At 43.0% G+C, this 15,676-nt stretch overlaps 1 protein-coding gene across 5 annotated transcripts in view; it reads left to right on the top strand.

The window, feature by feature from the left end:
• ATF7IP (activating transcription factor 7 interacting protein) overlaps nucleotides 1-9,530 on the top strand; it is a 120,161-nt gene extending 110,631 nt beyond the window's left edge. For all 5 annotated transcript variants that reach the window (XM_075750745.1, XM_075750755.1, XM_075750760.1 and 2 more), the window contains exons 13-15: nucleotides 450-635; nucleotides 4,726-4,838; nucleotides 6,784-9,530. In XM_075750745.1, coding sequence (XP_075606860.1) covers nucleotides 450-635; nucleotides 4,726-4,838; nucleotides 6,784-7,200 — 716 coding nt within the window. In that variant the 3' untranslated portion in view covers nucleotides 7,201-9,530. The remainder of the gene's footprint in view (nucleotides 1-449; nucleotides 636-4,725; nucleotides 4,839-6,783) is intronic.
• The last annotated feature ends 6,146 nt before the right edge of the window (nucleotides 9,531-15,676 follow it).

Genomic DNA, 15,676 nt, shown 5'->3' on the forward strand with positions numbered 1-15,676 from the left:
CCTTTCTAACATAAAGAAACATAGATGCTCTTCTTTTTCTTTATTTTACTCTGTTCTTCTGTAGATGATTGTTAAAGATTAGTTGGCTTTGGAATTGTCTTATGATTGATCTGTTCTACAGACTCTTTGGTTGGTTTTATATTCTCCACACCTGTGCTTACATACAGAACCCTTTTTTTTTTTGGGGGGGGGGGCAGGGGAGGGGAGGTATTAAGTTTATCTTTTCTGTTTGAAAAATGTATATATATTGCATTGTTCTTTCAGGTGAAAATTACTGTTAGTTTAGGCTGTTTTCTTGCATTATCAAAAGCAGAGAGGATTTAAGAGACTGTTTTTATTTTCCATGGCTCAGATGAGTCAGTTTTCCAAAGGAGGTGTGTACTCTGGAATAGGCATATCAGCTTAATGTTGTGGAATTCCATTCTAGCTTGTGGCCTCTTTTTTTCCAGCTCCAACAACAGTGAATGTGACTCATCGGCCAGTGACTCAAACTGCTGCAAAACTTCCTATACCAAGAGCCCCTGCTAACCATCAGGTGGTCTACACCACTCTTCCTGCACCACCAGCGCAGAATCCTGTACGGGGAGCTGTGATGCCAAGCCCTGGTTTAAGGCCAGTCAACCCGCAGACTGGAGGTAGGGGATGCTTGCCTTATGAGAAGCAGCTGAGGGAAGTGGGGTTGTTCACCCTGGAGAAAAGGAGGCTGAGGGGAGACCTTATTGCTCTCTCCAACTACCTGAAAGGAGGCTGTAGCCAGGTGGGTGTCAGTCTCTTTCCTCAAATAGCAAGTGACAGGACAAGAGGAGACGGCCTCAGATTGTGCCAGGGGAGCTTTAGATTGGTTCTTCGGGAAAATTTCTTCACTGACAGGGTTATCAAGCCCTGGAACAGGCTGCCCAGAGAAGTGGTTGAGACACCATCCCAGGAGGTATTTAGAAGACGTGTAGATGCAGCGCTTAGGGACATGGTTTAGTGGTAGACTTGGCCCTGTTAGCTTTATGGTTGGACTCAATCTTCAAGGTCCTTTCCACCCTACATGATTCTATGATTCTATGCACATTTTAGCATGACACAGCTTAGGATGTTCTACCTGATGGATGTGGGGTTTGGTGGTTGGTTTTTTTGTTTTGGGTTAATTCCTTGGATTTTTACAATACAGTCCTAATTATAGAGGTTAGGTATTTCATTTCCAGTTTACAGACTTGAGAAAATATCAAGCTATTAAGAAATCATTCCCCCTGCAGCTATGTGAATGAGGAAAAACTGGATCAAAGTCATTTCAGGCACTAACTCTGCCAATTAAGCATCTCTGGATGACATGCCCAATACTTTACAAGGTAGCAGAAGGTACTGTGATGAGCACCACTGTTTTGTAGAAAGATAGACACCATTTTGTTATTATGGAGTAAGATTAAAACATTTAAGTATGTAGTAAATCTTGTTTGATTTCCTGTCTAAAAGTTATGTTTATAGCAGACATCCTAATGTTGCTCCTTAACAATCTCTGATGTCTTATGCCCAGCAAATTTTCTTATATTCTCTAGGCCTGGACAAATGAAATTTCTCACAAAATGTATTCAGAAATTGATGCATGCTTGAGTTTCCTTGACAGGAGATGTCAGCAAGTTCATCTTGACTTTGCAAAGTCATAACTGGTATCTTCCTATAGCAGCAAACACATTTTCTGAAATTAGTAGTAGGTGTCAAAAATAACCTTAAAGTTATGTGATAGTTTATATTTTGTAACTAAGTGGTGGATCTTAACTATCTTTTTTTAGCTCCCTACAATTTCTACACTATGGTTATTTTAACACCATTATGTTAAACATAAATTTCCCTGTTCTGGTGCACTGAGTATGAGCCTACTTTTGTGACATCCAGGTAGTAATGTTTTTATACACCGTCTGTGTAAGCCAGACTCTGAACACTGCATGCTTGAGCCTTGTAAGACTGTACCTATGTAGGTTTGTGCAGATATAATTGATTCATTGTTCTGAAATTACAGTTTTTGGAAAGGAGAATATCTGTGTATGTTTGTAGCAATTGAATTCTAAATATCTCTTATGACTGGATTCAGCTGCATTGCCATAGCCTGTGAAAAATCAGCTGTGCTAGCTAAACAGAAGTTGATCAGACAGTTCTTGAGCTATCCCTGTGAAATGTCAGGGTGTCAGGAAATTGCTGTTCTTTTCAGAGTACCTGTTCGTATTTCTTAAACTTCTTACAGTCTTGTGCCATGTGCATTTGAGTTCAAGTTTTTCTGACCAGCAGTATCTTTTGAGGGGCATTTCTGCATCTCGCGTTCCTGTTGGCAAAAGGCCATAAAAGACAAGGTAACCTCAGCCCATGCTTAGTTTTCTTTGTCATTACCCTTAGCTACAAGTTAGATGTGTCTGGTCTACCTGTTGTTTTGGAAGGAGTTCTGAGTACTTAACCATGCGTTCACTTATGTTAATTATTTTAAATAGTATTTTCTTCTTTTGTACCAAAATATAAAATACATGTTTTTGTCAGAATCTACCACTTAGAGCAGTTGTTCTGACTAAATACACATCATTAGTATTAACATCTACAGAATATCTTTTAGTGTTAGACATGCAAGATAATTAATGTGTTGTTTAAGGACATATGCTAGGTAATATGCTATTTTAAGGCCTTTTCTAGGAGAAGTCAATGAGGTAGGGAGTTCATATGTTTTTCAGGCAAGGTCATCCAACAGCAGATCTCTGTGTAATGTGCTTCTGACCTGTTGATCCAGTGATACAATGAATGCTTATCCTTCAGGTGTCTGCTTACAAATTCTCAGAAATTGAGGCAGGTTTCCACCAAAATAATTAAGGTTCACCTTGACCAGACCCTGAATAACTAAATCTAAGAGCATACATTCAACAGAAGGCTGGGCCAGATCATCTCCTAAGGTCCCTTCAAACCTGGACTTCTCTGTGATTCTGTTAGAGGCAGTTCTGTTACTCTGGCTTGAAAAGTATGTCTGTGTATTATACAGTACTGTTGTCTGACAAGCCACATAAGATGTAAGAAAATGACAGTTCCTCCATAGCGTTGTGTATTCCCTCTACCTCAGGACATGGAAGCCAGATGGGTAACCTGAGTAGATAAAAGACTAGTTTAGTTAGAATACAGATTATGTCAAGGCTTCATATTTGCACACCAGGTAGAGAGGTTTCACATATTGTTAACAAGAATCGTGTTTCTTGATCCCTTTTAGCTGTCCTGAGTTTTCTGTCTTTTAGTCCATTCTGCATTTTTCACCATCTTTGTTAGACAGATTTCAGAAAGGCTGCTACTTGTGTATTGGTTTATATTATCATTGCAACAGTCTTTAGTGTCAGTAGCAGATGCTTCAGGAGTAAGATCTCTGCACTTTGAAAGTTTAACTGTGAGAACTCATGTGAAGTGTTTTGTAAATTGTAGTTTTGTACTTCTACCTCAATCGAGTAGTATGCCTACCTAGAAATAATGCTAAATGTGTACCTTATATCCTGTTAAGGCATTCCTCTCTGTCTTCAGATTATTCTGAAGAACTATCTAAGAAATAATTTCCTGAGGTAGAATACTAAAACAGCATATCTGATTGGATTCTCATAGATGACAAATAGCCAGTTCAGGTGACTGTTTATCCTACAGGAATTTGCACAGCTTCATTAGCTTCTTAGATAGATGTGCCAATAGGAAGATAATGTGAAGCAGCTACCTAGAGTTCAGCACTTTATACTAAAAGCATTAAGATGTAGCACTCTGAGCTCCCTGCCTCAGACTCACAGATTACATAGACTTCTGACACTCATCACCTATGATCATAGCTTGATGACAGTTTATATAGAGAAGAAGTTACCATAGAGTAGCTGTAGTTTCGTGACGTGTCACTCTGTGAGCTTCTCTTCTGGAGTATTAGAATGCTTCGATCTCATACAGGTGTGGAACTAGGGGCTGGTGGAGATTGTCCCAAATCTTCTGTTTCTAGACGTAAATAGAGGGACACCCTAGGCAACCCATAACAATGAGCAAAAACTTTGAGCTCACAGAACATACATGTTCCGACAGTAAACAGACAAAATGTTACGTAAGAGAGTGAGATATAGTATAAAATGAATGAAAACTTGGTAGTTTGCAAGAGTTCTGGGTATTATCTACAAGGCTGTAAAATTACCTAGTTTATTCCCGTCAGTCAGGTCAGTTTGCTGTGGGAATGAATGAAATGGTAATGCTTGTGAGTAACATCTGTTATAGCGTCTGTTCTGTGATGGAGGACAAGCTTCTTGGACAAGGACGTAATTTTTCTGTTTTCAGTGCACAGCCTTCTGGCATTTGAATACTGAGTGGATATCATTCTGCTGCAGCAGCATTTATCTTTTCCTTTCTGAATCACAAAGTGATGCAATTTTTCTTTTCGTGCTTAAGCTCCCTGTATCTCCCACACTTCCTCTTCCCCTCCCCTCCCATTTCTTTCATACTACAAATTATGAAAACATCATTCTGTCCCCTCTGCAGACATAAGCACTTGCTCTCTTTCACTTCTACAGCTTCAGGGGACGGGAGGTGGTTTTGTTGTTGTGCAGTACTTCATCACTCTACTGGCAAGTTCAGGAGAGTGTGTCAGTTTGAAATTTGGTGTCATCCAACTGAACGAAGGAGTTGGTCTTCCAGTGTTCTGTGTAGCTGATTTTAAGACTGAATACTCAAAAGCATTCACTGTGCTTCTTACAGGTATGGCAGTACGAATGCCTCAAACAACTGCATATGTCGTGAACAACGGACTAACTCTTGGGTCTGGAGCACCTCAGCTTACAGTGCATCATCGACCACCACAGGTGCATGCTGTGAGTAGCCATTTTGAAATTGCTTAATGCAGTTTACAGGCTTGTCTCTGCATTAATGTCTTTCAGATTGCAGAGTAGTGAAATGCCTTGTAGACACTTTGCAGCCAGTTCACGTGCGTAGCATCACCCTAACACCTACTGCAACTTCTGTCAAGAATGGTAAAAGCTATGCAATCTGTTAGCTTACCCCAGAGTTCTCCAGATCATCAGTAGCACGTATTGAAAAATGGTGCATGAATTGTCTGCAGGTGACTTGTGAAGAGTACAGAAGAACTGCCACTAAAAAGTTTATTCATGGTTTGGCTACAAATTGGATGACCAGTTTCTCAGTACAGCTGTTTGCAAAACTGAGGTAGGAGAACGAGGTACAAACAAGATCCTCAAGGCTGCCAACTCCCAAGTTTCAGGGGGGTTTTTTGTCACTGTTGGGGGTGATTACTTCTGTATCACCTCAAACCTCCTTTTGTAAGTATTTGAGAATTTACTCTGACTCATTTTACTTGGTTTTGTTGTGGAGACTGAACCAAATACATTGCCTGCATACTCACTGTTGGGCAGTCACATCACTTGTGATGTCCTGAAATGGTAACTATATTACTAACAGGGTGGCTCACCGTTCTTTCAGTGTAGACACCATTCAACTTCATGCATTCTCCAGTGATAAATATTGAGCATAAATCAAGCCAGTATCACATGGAACACTTATGATGACATAAACTATCCCAGATTCCAACTTGAAAGGCCTCTAGCTCGAAGAATTACAAAATTTTGTACTTACTGTAACCACACTCCTAAATTCATCTAGAAGAGACCATTCATCTAGAGAGACCTAGGACCATTTCTGTGGTATAAAAAAAAAAAATCAATGGAAAGCCACATTTGTGTCCTTACTTCAAAATTTTCTGGAAACCGAGGCTCAGCTTTTGTGATCAATTTAAGGAGATAAAATCCATGTGGCACCATGTCGCAGTTTAACCTGGTTGGGAGCTAAAACAACCGCACAGCCGTTTGCCCACTCCCCTCCCTCTACTGGGATGGGAGAGAGAATCAAAAAGAAAAAAAGGAAAGATTCGTGGGCTGAGATAAAGACAGTTTAGTAGGACAGAAAAGGAAGACAATAATAATAATGATAAAAGAATATATGAGGCAAGTGATGCACAGCACAATTGCTCACCAACCAAAGCTGATAGCTCGATCTTGAGCTGAACTGCCTCCTCCCCAACCCCTCTGGTTATATAGGGAGTGTGACATTACATGGTATGGAATATCCCTTTGGCCAGTCTGGGTCAGCTGTCCTGGCTGTGTCTCCTCCCAGCTTCTTGGGCAACCCCCACCTTCTCACTGGCAGGCCAGTATGAGAAGCTGAAAAGTCCTTGACTGCTTGGCAACAACTAAAAACATTGGTGTGTTATCAGCATTCTTCTCATCCTAAATCCAAAACACAACACTAACCAGCTGCTAGGAAGAAAGTTAACTCTATTCCTCCTGAAACCATTACCCATTCTTCTTTTTGTGACTGAAAACCCATCTGTTGAGAAGATGCTGAGTTGTCAGCTTAATCCACTCCCTGCCTGGGGTGTTTTGGGTAATGTGGGAACAGCAGCTCAAATGTAGATTAGCTCAAAGTCATTGTGACCTGTCTGCTCAATCTTGGTAAAGGGCATCACCTCTTGAGTGGGAAGCAAAGAGGATATAGGGAGTTAACTGTGGCAATGATCATCTGTACAGTTAGGGATTTATATGTGAATAATGAGAACTTACAGCATCTTTGGTCCCACCCCTTCTCAACCTTTGCTGCTGCTCTTTTGCCTCTGCACACAGGACTTAGAGTTGTGATGGCTGGGGTGATGGCAGGCTCGTTTGCTTCTGTTTGCCTGGGGAATGATGAATTAAAGTCTCCTTTCACTGCTGTAGCCTCTGACCTTCTTGCTCTCACGTTGCTTAGGAGCCACCACGCCCTGTACATCCTGCCCCACTCCCGGAGGCACCACAGCCACCACGTCTGCCCCCTGAAGCTGCCAACACTTCTCTGCCTCAAAAGCCACAGCTGAAGCTGGCACGGGTACAGAGCCAGAATGGTATTGTGCTGTCATGGAGCGTCATGGAGGTGGACCGGAGCTGTGCCACTGTGGACAGTTACCATCTCTACGCCTACCACGAGGACCCGAGTGCCACTATGCCCTCCCAGTGGAAGAAGATTGGGGAAGTGAAGGCGCTCCCACTACCTATGGCATGCACTCTTACACAGTTTGTGTCTGGCAGCAAATATTACTTTGCAGTCCGGGCTAAGGACATCTATGGACGTTTTGGACCCTTCTGTGACCCCCAGTCCACAGATGTGATCTCCTCCCAGAGCAGTTAAACTAGAGATCTTTGGAGCCTTTAAACCTGTCCTACTACCAAGAATTACCCCAGTTTTGGGGGGTTGATCCCATGCATGAAATTCACTTTTAAATCCACTCTCTGCAGGATTATTTTAGACAGTTGTGTGATACACTACATGCATTCAGAACCAAAAGAAAAATAAAGTCTCACCTGCAGCAAGAGCGCCTGTTTTTTCTGGATAGCTCAAGTCATGGGCCAATTGCAAAAATTCATTTTTCCTTCCATGACAGCTGTTTCACCTAGATACCTACCTACCCTTTATTCAAGGGCAGCCCGAATGCCTGGGATTCTGCTTCAGAGTGGGAACAAAATAATAAATTACAGTTTGTCTGAAGCAAAACATATACATCTGTAACTTCTGTCAATGCACTAACATGAGGGCGAGAACAGATTTGCTTCTTGCCCCCCCACCACTCTGAGCAGGCTGTGATATGGAGGGAGATTCAAGGTCTCACTTTCGTACTGGAAGATTGAGTGATCTGGTCTTATTTTACAAACTGTAATGAGCTCTCTGAGGGGAGGGACGGGAACTTGAGTCCGGCCAGGGAACCAATATGTGTGTAAATTTTGAGGTGGTGGAAAAAATTAATAAATCGCCCTACTACCTCCTATCTTTTCTAATTAAGAATGCTCCTCTACTTTCACCATCCTCCCCCGCTCACACTGGGAGCATCCCCAGTTCAGATCTGAAACTGGATTGTAGAGACTGCATTCACACCTCTCTAGCTCAGATAATTTCTCTGCCCCTCCCCTTATACATTCAGCCCTATTTTTTAGATTTATTTTGTGCCTTAAAGAATAATTTCAGAAATAAATGTAGCCAGATACCTTGTGGTGTTCTTTTATTTGCTTGGAGTTACTTTCCCCTTTACCCTTCTAGCCTTTCATTACTGCTTCTCATTTTCCTGGCCTGCAGTAATTATTATTTCTGTACAGACCAGGAAGTGTAACATCTGCTGACGCTGGATTTGTTTTCATCTGCAGTATCATTCAACCCTTTCCTCACTGTAATTCTTGAGTAGTTGTTTTTGTCCTGTCAAGAATATTAGAGTATACAGACAGTATTTTCCACCAGAGCCTTTCCCTGTTCTTTTGGGAAAGCTGTATGCTGCAGTTCAGCCAAAGAAGAAACCTCTGTGGGGTGGCACCATGAAAGCTTCTAGCTCTTTGAACTCAGTCTGGATGTTCTGTTAGTACAAAAAGATAACAGGTTGGCTTCCCAGTCCTTTTTATGTCATCGCCTGCCTGCCTGTGCAGAAAGCCAACGCGCCCAAAGCAGTTTAGAAACTGTTTTAGACACTGGCCTAAAATGTGTGAGCAATGGCAAATGGTTAAATAGATGCTTTCATGATGCTTCTGAGCTGAGAAAAGAAATTGGTGCATCGGCCCTGCTGTTGTTGACATGTTAAACTTCCTTTCTGCATAACCAAATTGTAACACACCTGCGCAAAAAAGTTTAAGGTTTGTATTTTGGTACTTTGCAGTCTCATTCCTGCCCAGCAGAACCAAACAGTGGATTTAGAAGGGAGTCTGTTTGTTTGTTTGTTTTTTTAAAAATCTCCAGTTTGCCATAGCAAAGCTGTAGAAGGTCACATTTTTTAATTTCACTGCTCTCTTTCTTAAAAACCAACATATTTAAATGTAAAGCAAGGTTGAAAAAGGGCAGGAAAAATTAAATCCCAAAATGTGGCTGGTGAAATATGCTATGAGCTTATGGGTTCTTTAGTTGTGCTCCTTTTGAGAACTTTTACAGTGAAAGAAACTGCATTGTAGACTTTTGTCTATACCACTTTGCTGTGCTCCTTCACGTAGCTGGGATTGTCACTTCTGTCAGGTGAGTAACGAATATTCTCTGTATGGAAACCTGCATTTAAAGTATAGCAGTTTTATTGATTTGGGCGAGGACAATTCTGTCTAAATCCAGTATCATGAGAGAAGGTTCACGCTGAATCTCATATATGAATGATGTGTAACCTTTCCTTTGAATAACAGTTGTCCCTGTATTACTGGTGCCAATAATCAATAATGCCTTGAATTTTTCTATGTTTAATTAAATGTTTTGTCTGCCTATTTCAAGGAATAATTATTTAATAATGCATTTAGTCTACTTATGGAAAGTTGGGTCCTTACAAAGCCAGTTCTGTAGTGGAGTTTGGAGCAGTTCATTCCAGTTGATGGCTGTCAAGTCCTCCTTGGGCAATTTTTTAAATGTGTCTTTGAGGTGGTACCAAAGGGCCATTGGCCATATCAGTACAATGAGGTTTTATAGTTTGAAAGTTAAAATAAACATTAGAATACAGCCTAGAACTTACGCTGCTTATTTAATTGTGATTCCAGCCCAAACTATGCACGAGCTTTTCTATAGTTTGTGCTTGCGTTTAGGTCACAATTGTTCTTAGCTGTCTTGCTTGGGATAGGTGAGGGATGAGAGTCGTGTTAGAATTTTTTGCTTTCCTCCAATGGAGGTGGTACTAGCAATGATCTGGTATTGTGTTTGGAGGTTTTTGTGGGCTGTATCTCTAGAGAAAGAACACTCATCTTTATTTACTAAAGAAAGATGTAGTTCTCAACTGAACTGATTGTAAAAACTGGCTTCTGGCTTAATCCATTTCTGCTGTGTATGGCAGAGTGCAGTTGATTTTTTTGTGAATAAATAAGCTAGCTACCATTTGTTGACTGAAGCCGTCGCAGCTGTGGGGTGAAAGCTGACTTCTCTTTTGTTTCATCCCAGCAGAGCTGTTAAAGGTCCAGTTCCAGGATCTTCAGCAAGTAGTGGTGGCAAAGTATGTGATAAAGCAGGGCTTGACTTTCAAACGCCTAGCTTAGTTTGGAGACCTTAAAGGTGGCTGGTCCATAAATCACGGACACACACAGAGAGAACTCTTGCCATTTCTGTGAAATCATTTTCATGGTGGAGCATCTCTCTGCAGTGAGTATTCACCCCTTATGCTAACGAACAGGAGTATTGCTTCATTCTGTAACTCGTGGCGCTTTTCCCTGTGTTATGCTGTGGCTGGTTATTTTATTATCCATTGCCTCCCAGAAACAATAAGACTGAGAAACTAAATCTCTGCTAGCAACAAACATTCAGAAATAATTGATTTCATTTAATAGACCTTAAAGTTAAGTTTTAGCAAAATATCTGGGAGCATTCAGTACAGGTCTGTTAACATGGTGCTACCAGACACAGCTCTTCATAAAAGTGTTGGTTGCTGGAGGCTTCCAATAATCCACTTTTAAATATGCTAAAAATCTCTGTATGGCTTTTAAGCGGAAGGGTTGGGTTTACTTTCTTCACTGCACTTCATGCAAGTTTTTCCATCATATTTTCAGTACCTTGGTGTAAAGTTGTTGCCACTGGGTACATGACATTTCAGCAGCACCACCTTGGACCTAGTTCCCTGTGTTTTAGCAAACACAGCACTGATTCTACAGTTGTGTTTTCCATCCTCATTTACCTTCTGCTTTGTTTTAGGTTTGGTTTGTTTTCTCTCTGTGTTACAAAGGCATCTGGATGTCCAGGTTGGAAGTAATTTGAGTTAGTTCAGTTTCTGGTTGGCAAGGAGCCCTGTGGTGGAGTGCTGATGGCAAAATGCCATTCCTTTCCACCGTTCCTCCAACTTACAGCTTCACTGGCCTCCTTTATTTCAGTATATGTCTAAAAAAGCTTCACTGGATTCAAATAACTAAACCCAAGGAAGGGGGCAGACTGTAGGTTTTAGCATCTGTACTGCATCTGCAGCGGCAGCTCCAGAAAAGGAGACGGTGCAGAGGCAGGTTCCCCTCTGCCTGTATTTTTTTCCATGGTCTGCCAGCTTCCCTGGGACTAGCAGTTGGTCTAGGACTTTGATTCTTTGAATTATTTGTGCTACCGTTGGCCATGTGAGATCACTGAGCACAAGCACTGGGACACTCGCCCATCCCAAGGGTTTTAGCACAGGGCTGGAAATGCCCATGGTGTCTTCTCTGTGAAAATAAGGGGTCTTGCCCTGTTCCTTGGAAAACAACAGCAAAACCCCTCGTGCCTTCAGTGGGAGCACGACTGGGCCCAAATAGGATCTGAGCATCATTTTGTACTGTAACAGAAATAGTCACTTCAGCCCTTCCTTTAGGTGTTTGTCTTAAATGTCCAATGAATTAGAATCTGTTTTATATGTAGGGACAGGTCAAATCTGTTCCTTCTCCCCAAACAGCCATTCCCCAGTGTTAAGAGTATTGCATACACTGTACAAAATCAAGCTGTGATTCTGCCGCCTTATAAACTCTTTGAGTATTTTCATTTAGTCAAAAAATATCTATCCAGATTTTTTAAATAGAAGCTTGATATATTAAATAATATATATTTTTTTAATTTGTTGGTTTGGGTAGGGGTGGGCATTCTATGAAAACACTGGAGGGAGAGGAGTTCAAATGACACTGAGCCAGCCCTGCCACCAAAATCTGTATTCCCTTCTAAACACCTTCTAAGGGGAGATGTAAGAAAATAAGGATAGCTGAGAGAAAGCAAATGAATGGATTTCCCTTTCATCCCCTCTAAGTACCTGTTAAAATGCATCTTTATTTCTCATTGTCATTATGCAGGCTGAGCATTCTTTTTTTCTTTTATATATATATATATATACACACACACATATATATATTTGAAGTGCTGTCTTAATTTAATGGGGTATACCTGTAAATAAGGTAACTGGGTAGTAGCTGTTTGGGGAGTCCTGTTCAGCTTTAGTAATTTATTGGCTATTGGGAGTCAAATGTGCAAAATTCTTTGTTAGGAAATTCAGAATTTGATTTCTTGTTTTGTTTTGCAGCTGGACTTGTAAATACAAAAAAATGTAGGACTGATTTAATGTCCAATTTAAACTGAGCAGTTGCAAGCTCTCCCCATTTTTGTATGTACTGTAGATTAGTGTGCGTGTGTGTATGTGTGTGTGTTAACTGTAGTGGGGTTTTGTCTGACAAGCCTGAAATTTATACTTTGAAATAAACTACTGGGTTTTTTAACATTTTGAGTCATCTGTGCTTAGTTCCAGACATCTCAGGAGACAAGTCTTTCAAAAAAGAGCCCAGTGTGAGCTCTTCCTCTTCAGAAGTGCTGTCACCTTGCTCAAGTAACAGGTTGGCTCCAGGTCATTCCCAGAAAGTAAGTAAGTCAGCTGCATGATGCTGCCCACCCAGCCCTCTCACAGAAGCAAAAACCAAAAGCAATGCTAGAACTTCTGGAAGGTTTTAGTGCACGGATCGAGAAAGGCTCTGCCCTGCCCTCCCCTCCCCCCCCCCCCCCCGCCGTTGTTTTTCAAGGGTAGAAGCCAGGTATAGCACCATTAAATTATGTTCTGCAACATATTGAGAAGCAATAAACTGCCTTAGTTGAGAGCAATATGGTAAAAGCTGCCTCTTGGACCCAGCATTGCTACTAATTGTAGAGAATTAAAAGTGGTGTTCCTCAGGGGTTGGTACTGGGACCGGCACTGTTTAACATCTTTGTCAGCAACATGGACAGCAGGATTGAGTGCACCCTCAGCAAGTTTGCTGATGTCGCCAAGCTGTGTGATGTGGTTGACACGCTGGAGGGAAGGGATGCCATCCAGAGGGACCCTGAGAGGCTTGAGAAACAGGGACATGCAAACTGCATGAAGTTGAAGAAGGGCAAGGTCCTGCACATGTGTTAGGGCAATCCCAAGTAAGGCTGGGCAGGGAATGGATTGAGAGCAGCCCTGAGGAGAAGGACTTGGGGGTGTTGGTGGATGAGCAGCTCAACATGAGCCAGCAATGTGCGCTTGCAGCCCTGAAAGCCGACCGTATCCTGGGCTGCATCAAAAGAAGCATAACTAGCAGGTTGAGGGAGGTGATTCTGCCTCTCTACTCAACTCTTGTGAGACCCCACCTGGAGTACTGCATCCAGCTCTGGGGGACCCGGCCTACAAAGGACAAGGACCTGGTTTAGTGAGTCTAGAGGAGGGCCATGAAGATGATCAGAGGGGTGGAACACCTCTGCAATGAAGACAGGCTGAGAGTTGGGTAGTTGGTCAGCCTGAAGAAGAGAAGGCTCCAGGGAGATGTAATAGCAGCCTTCCAGTACCTGAAGGGGCCTGCAGGAAAGATGGGGAGGGACTTTATCAGGGAGTGTAGTGACAGGACAAGGGGTAATGGGTTTAACCTGAAGGAGGGTTGATTTAGATTAGATTATAAGGAAAAAAATTGAGCAACCTGGTCTAGTGGAGAGTGTTCCTGCCTGGGGGGGGAAGGTGGAACTACATGATCTTTAAGGTCCCTTCCCACCCAAACCATTCTTTCTATGATATACTTAACTTTTAAGTTATTAACATGCCTACCCTGAATTAGTGCTGAGCCCATACATCAAGGGCATATAATTAATTTGTGATGGTAATAATTAGTTTCCTAGCACTTACTAAAACTTGCTTCAAGTCACTGACCAAAAAAAAATGGACTCTTATGAAGTGATGCCTGAACACAGTCACACTTGAAAGTCCTGACTTTCTCAACCTGCCTATTTAGAGTAAGAGTATACACACTGCACCTAGTTTAGACCATTAGCTTTCTCACAAAAATATAGTATAGCCACTCTGCTCAAGCACTGTTGTAATTGCAGTTTGTGTTGGTATAAAGAAAAGTGAGTAAGCCAACAGCCAGAGCTGTCAGTTCTCTTGCCCCTGCCTGTAGGTCCATGCCTTCTCCTCCGGTCCCTGACATCGCTGTGCTGGGGAGAGGAGCTGGACCCAGCTGCTGTGGTCATCCTTGGCAGATCAACCCAGGCTGGCCTGCTAACAAAGGAAGAACACAGAACAGCACAGTAAGAGGAATGCAGTGACCTTTAACAGCACAACCATCAAAGGCAAAAAAACCACACAACAAAAAACCACCCCACCCCAAAAACCACCACAGTCACATGGAGTAGAGTCCTAGGCTTATACAGTCCCACTGATGTAAACATTTAATCATAGAAAAGGGCTCTTAAAAGTAGAGCTCTGTTTTCCCACAACTCTGGGTTTGAGCACCAAGCAGCTCCCTCCACAGGGTAGGAGGCTTAAGGCAGGAAAAGGCAGAGCTCCCATGTCCATGCATATTTGCAAGCAGGCATGTCACATCTGCTGCCTCCATTCCCAGCAGGGGGGAAGTATCCAGGTGTGCCCTGGATCAAGAACACTGTCCAACAGTTATCAATCAGCAATTTCCTGGTCCCTGGGGATCAAGTTTTAAACAGTATTCTTCCATTAATATTTTTATATAAGATCAGGTGAAAAGGCAGCAAATACAACCTGCAGTGTGGCTGTGCTGTCTTGGAGTGACAGTTGAGTAGCGAACAGCCATCCTCCAGCCACTCTGTGCTTCCAGTCCCAAACAAGCAGCTGATTCTCGGTTCTCTGCTTGCTGTCTGCTCAGCTCCCCGTACTGCCCTCCCTGACCCAGCTCCATTCCTTCAGTGTGCTCCTTTATGCCCTTTACAGCCTGTTCAATTCAACTGTATTTATGGCAATAGCTCTGCAGCTGCCAATCTATCTCCCAGGAGTTTAAAACATGTCTCCAGACAGTGATCACCTGCCAACACCTGAAGGCTACAAAAAAAAAAAAAAAAAAAGCGCTTAGTTTATATTTGGTGCTTATTCAAAAAGCATTCAGATTGCTGCCCTGCAAGGCTGGAGCTGCAATCAGAGTGTCCCAGCAAGAGCTTGAAGCCAATAAACCAGGCAGAGGGTGAGACACGCTTGATGACAGGCCAGCAGGAACACCACCCAGGCCTTCGCAGGCTCCAAGCAAACAACGCAAGGTAAGTGACACATGGCAGACAGAGCTTACCCACACTTAGAGCTGCCAGGGCCTAGCACAGAGGCAGGGCTGTTCAGCTGAGCGCTGCTGTTCATGCTCAGGGGGACATCACAAGTCCACAGTACCCACTGCCCTTCATTCAGCACAGCTGGAACAGGGCAGGGAGGGGTGGCTGGGATTACAAAACATTACTCCCAGGGAGTCCATGTGCTTGGGGCAAGGACAGAGGTGCCACACAGAGGCAAGGGCTGACGCAGGGGCCCTCAGGCCCCAGCTGTGCAAGACACCTTCACCAGCAGAACCTCAGGGGAAGGAGTAAAGGGGGGGGGTGCAGTATTTAAAAACTCTGTGGCCCGGGGTGCCTCCTCCCTCACCTCTGGTGCAAGGCACCCGTGCAGCACTGCCAAGTCTCCTGGCTCCCAAGAGGCACCAAATGAAGAGCACAGTCATCCCCCTCTAGCATGGGCACCGCTGCAACTGGTACATACGCCAGTGCATACACTTACCACGTGGCTGTGCGTGTCTTGGCTACCACAGCTGAGTCATTTTGCTGCTTTACCCAATGAAGAACAGTATTGCAGCTCTGTGGTGAGTACTTTGGCAGTTACAGTCATTTTACACAGTGCTCTCCTGCCCCTGTACCCACCCACTCCTACCCCTGTGCATGG

This window comes from Balearica regulorum, chromosome 1 (assembly GCF_011004875.1).
Source record: "Balearica regulorum gibbericeps isolate bBalReg1 chromosome 1, bBalReg1.pri, whole genome shotgun sequence".
Classification (NCBI taxonomy): domain Eukaryota; kingdom Metazoa; phylum Chordata; class Aves; order Gruiformes; family Gruidae; genus Balearica; species Balearica regulorum.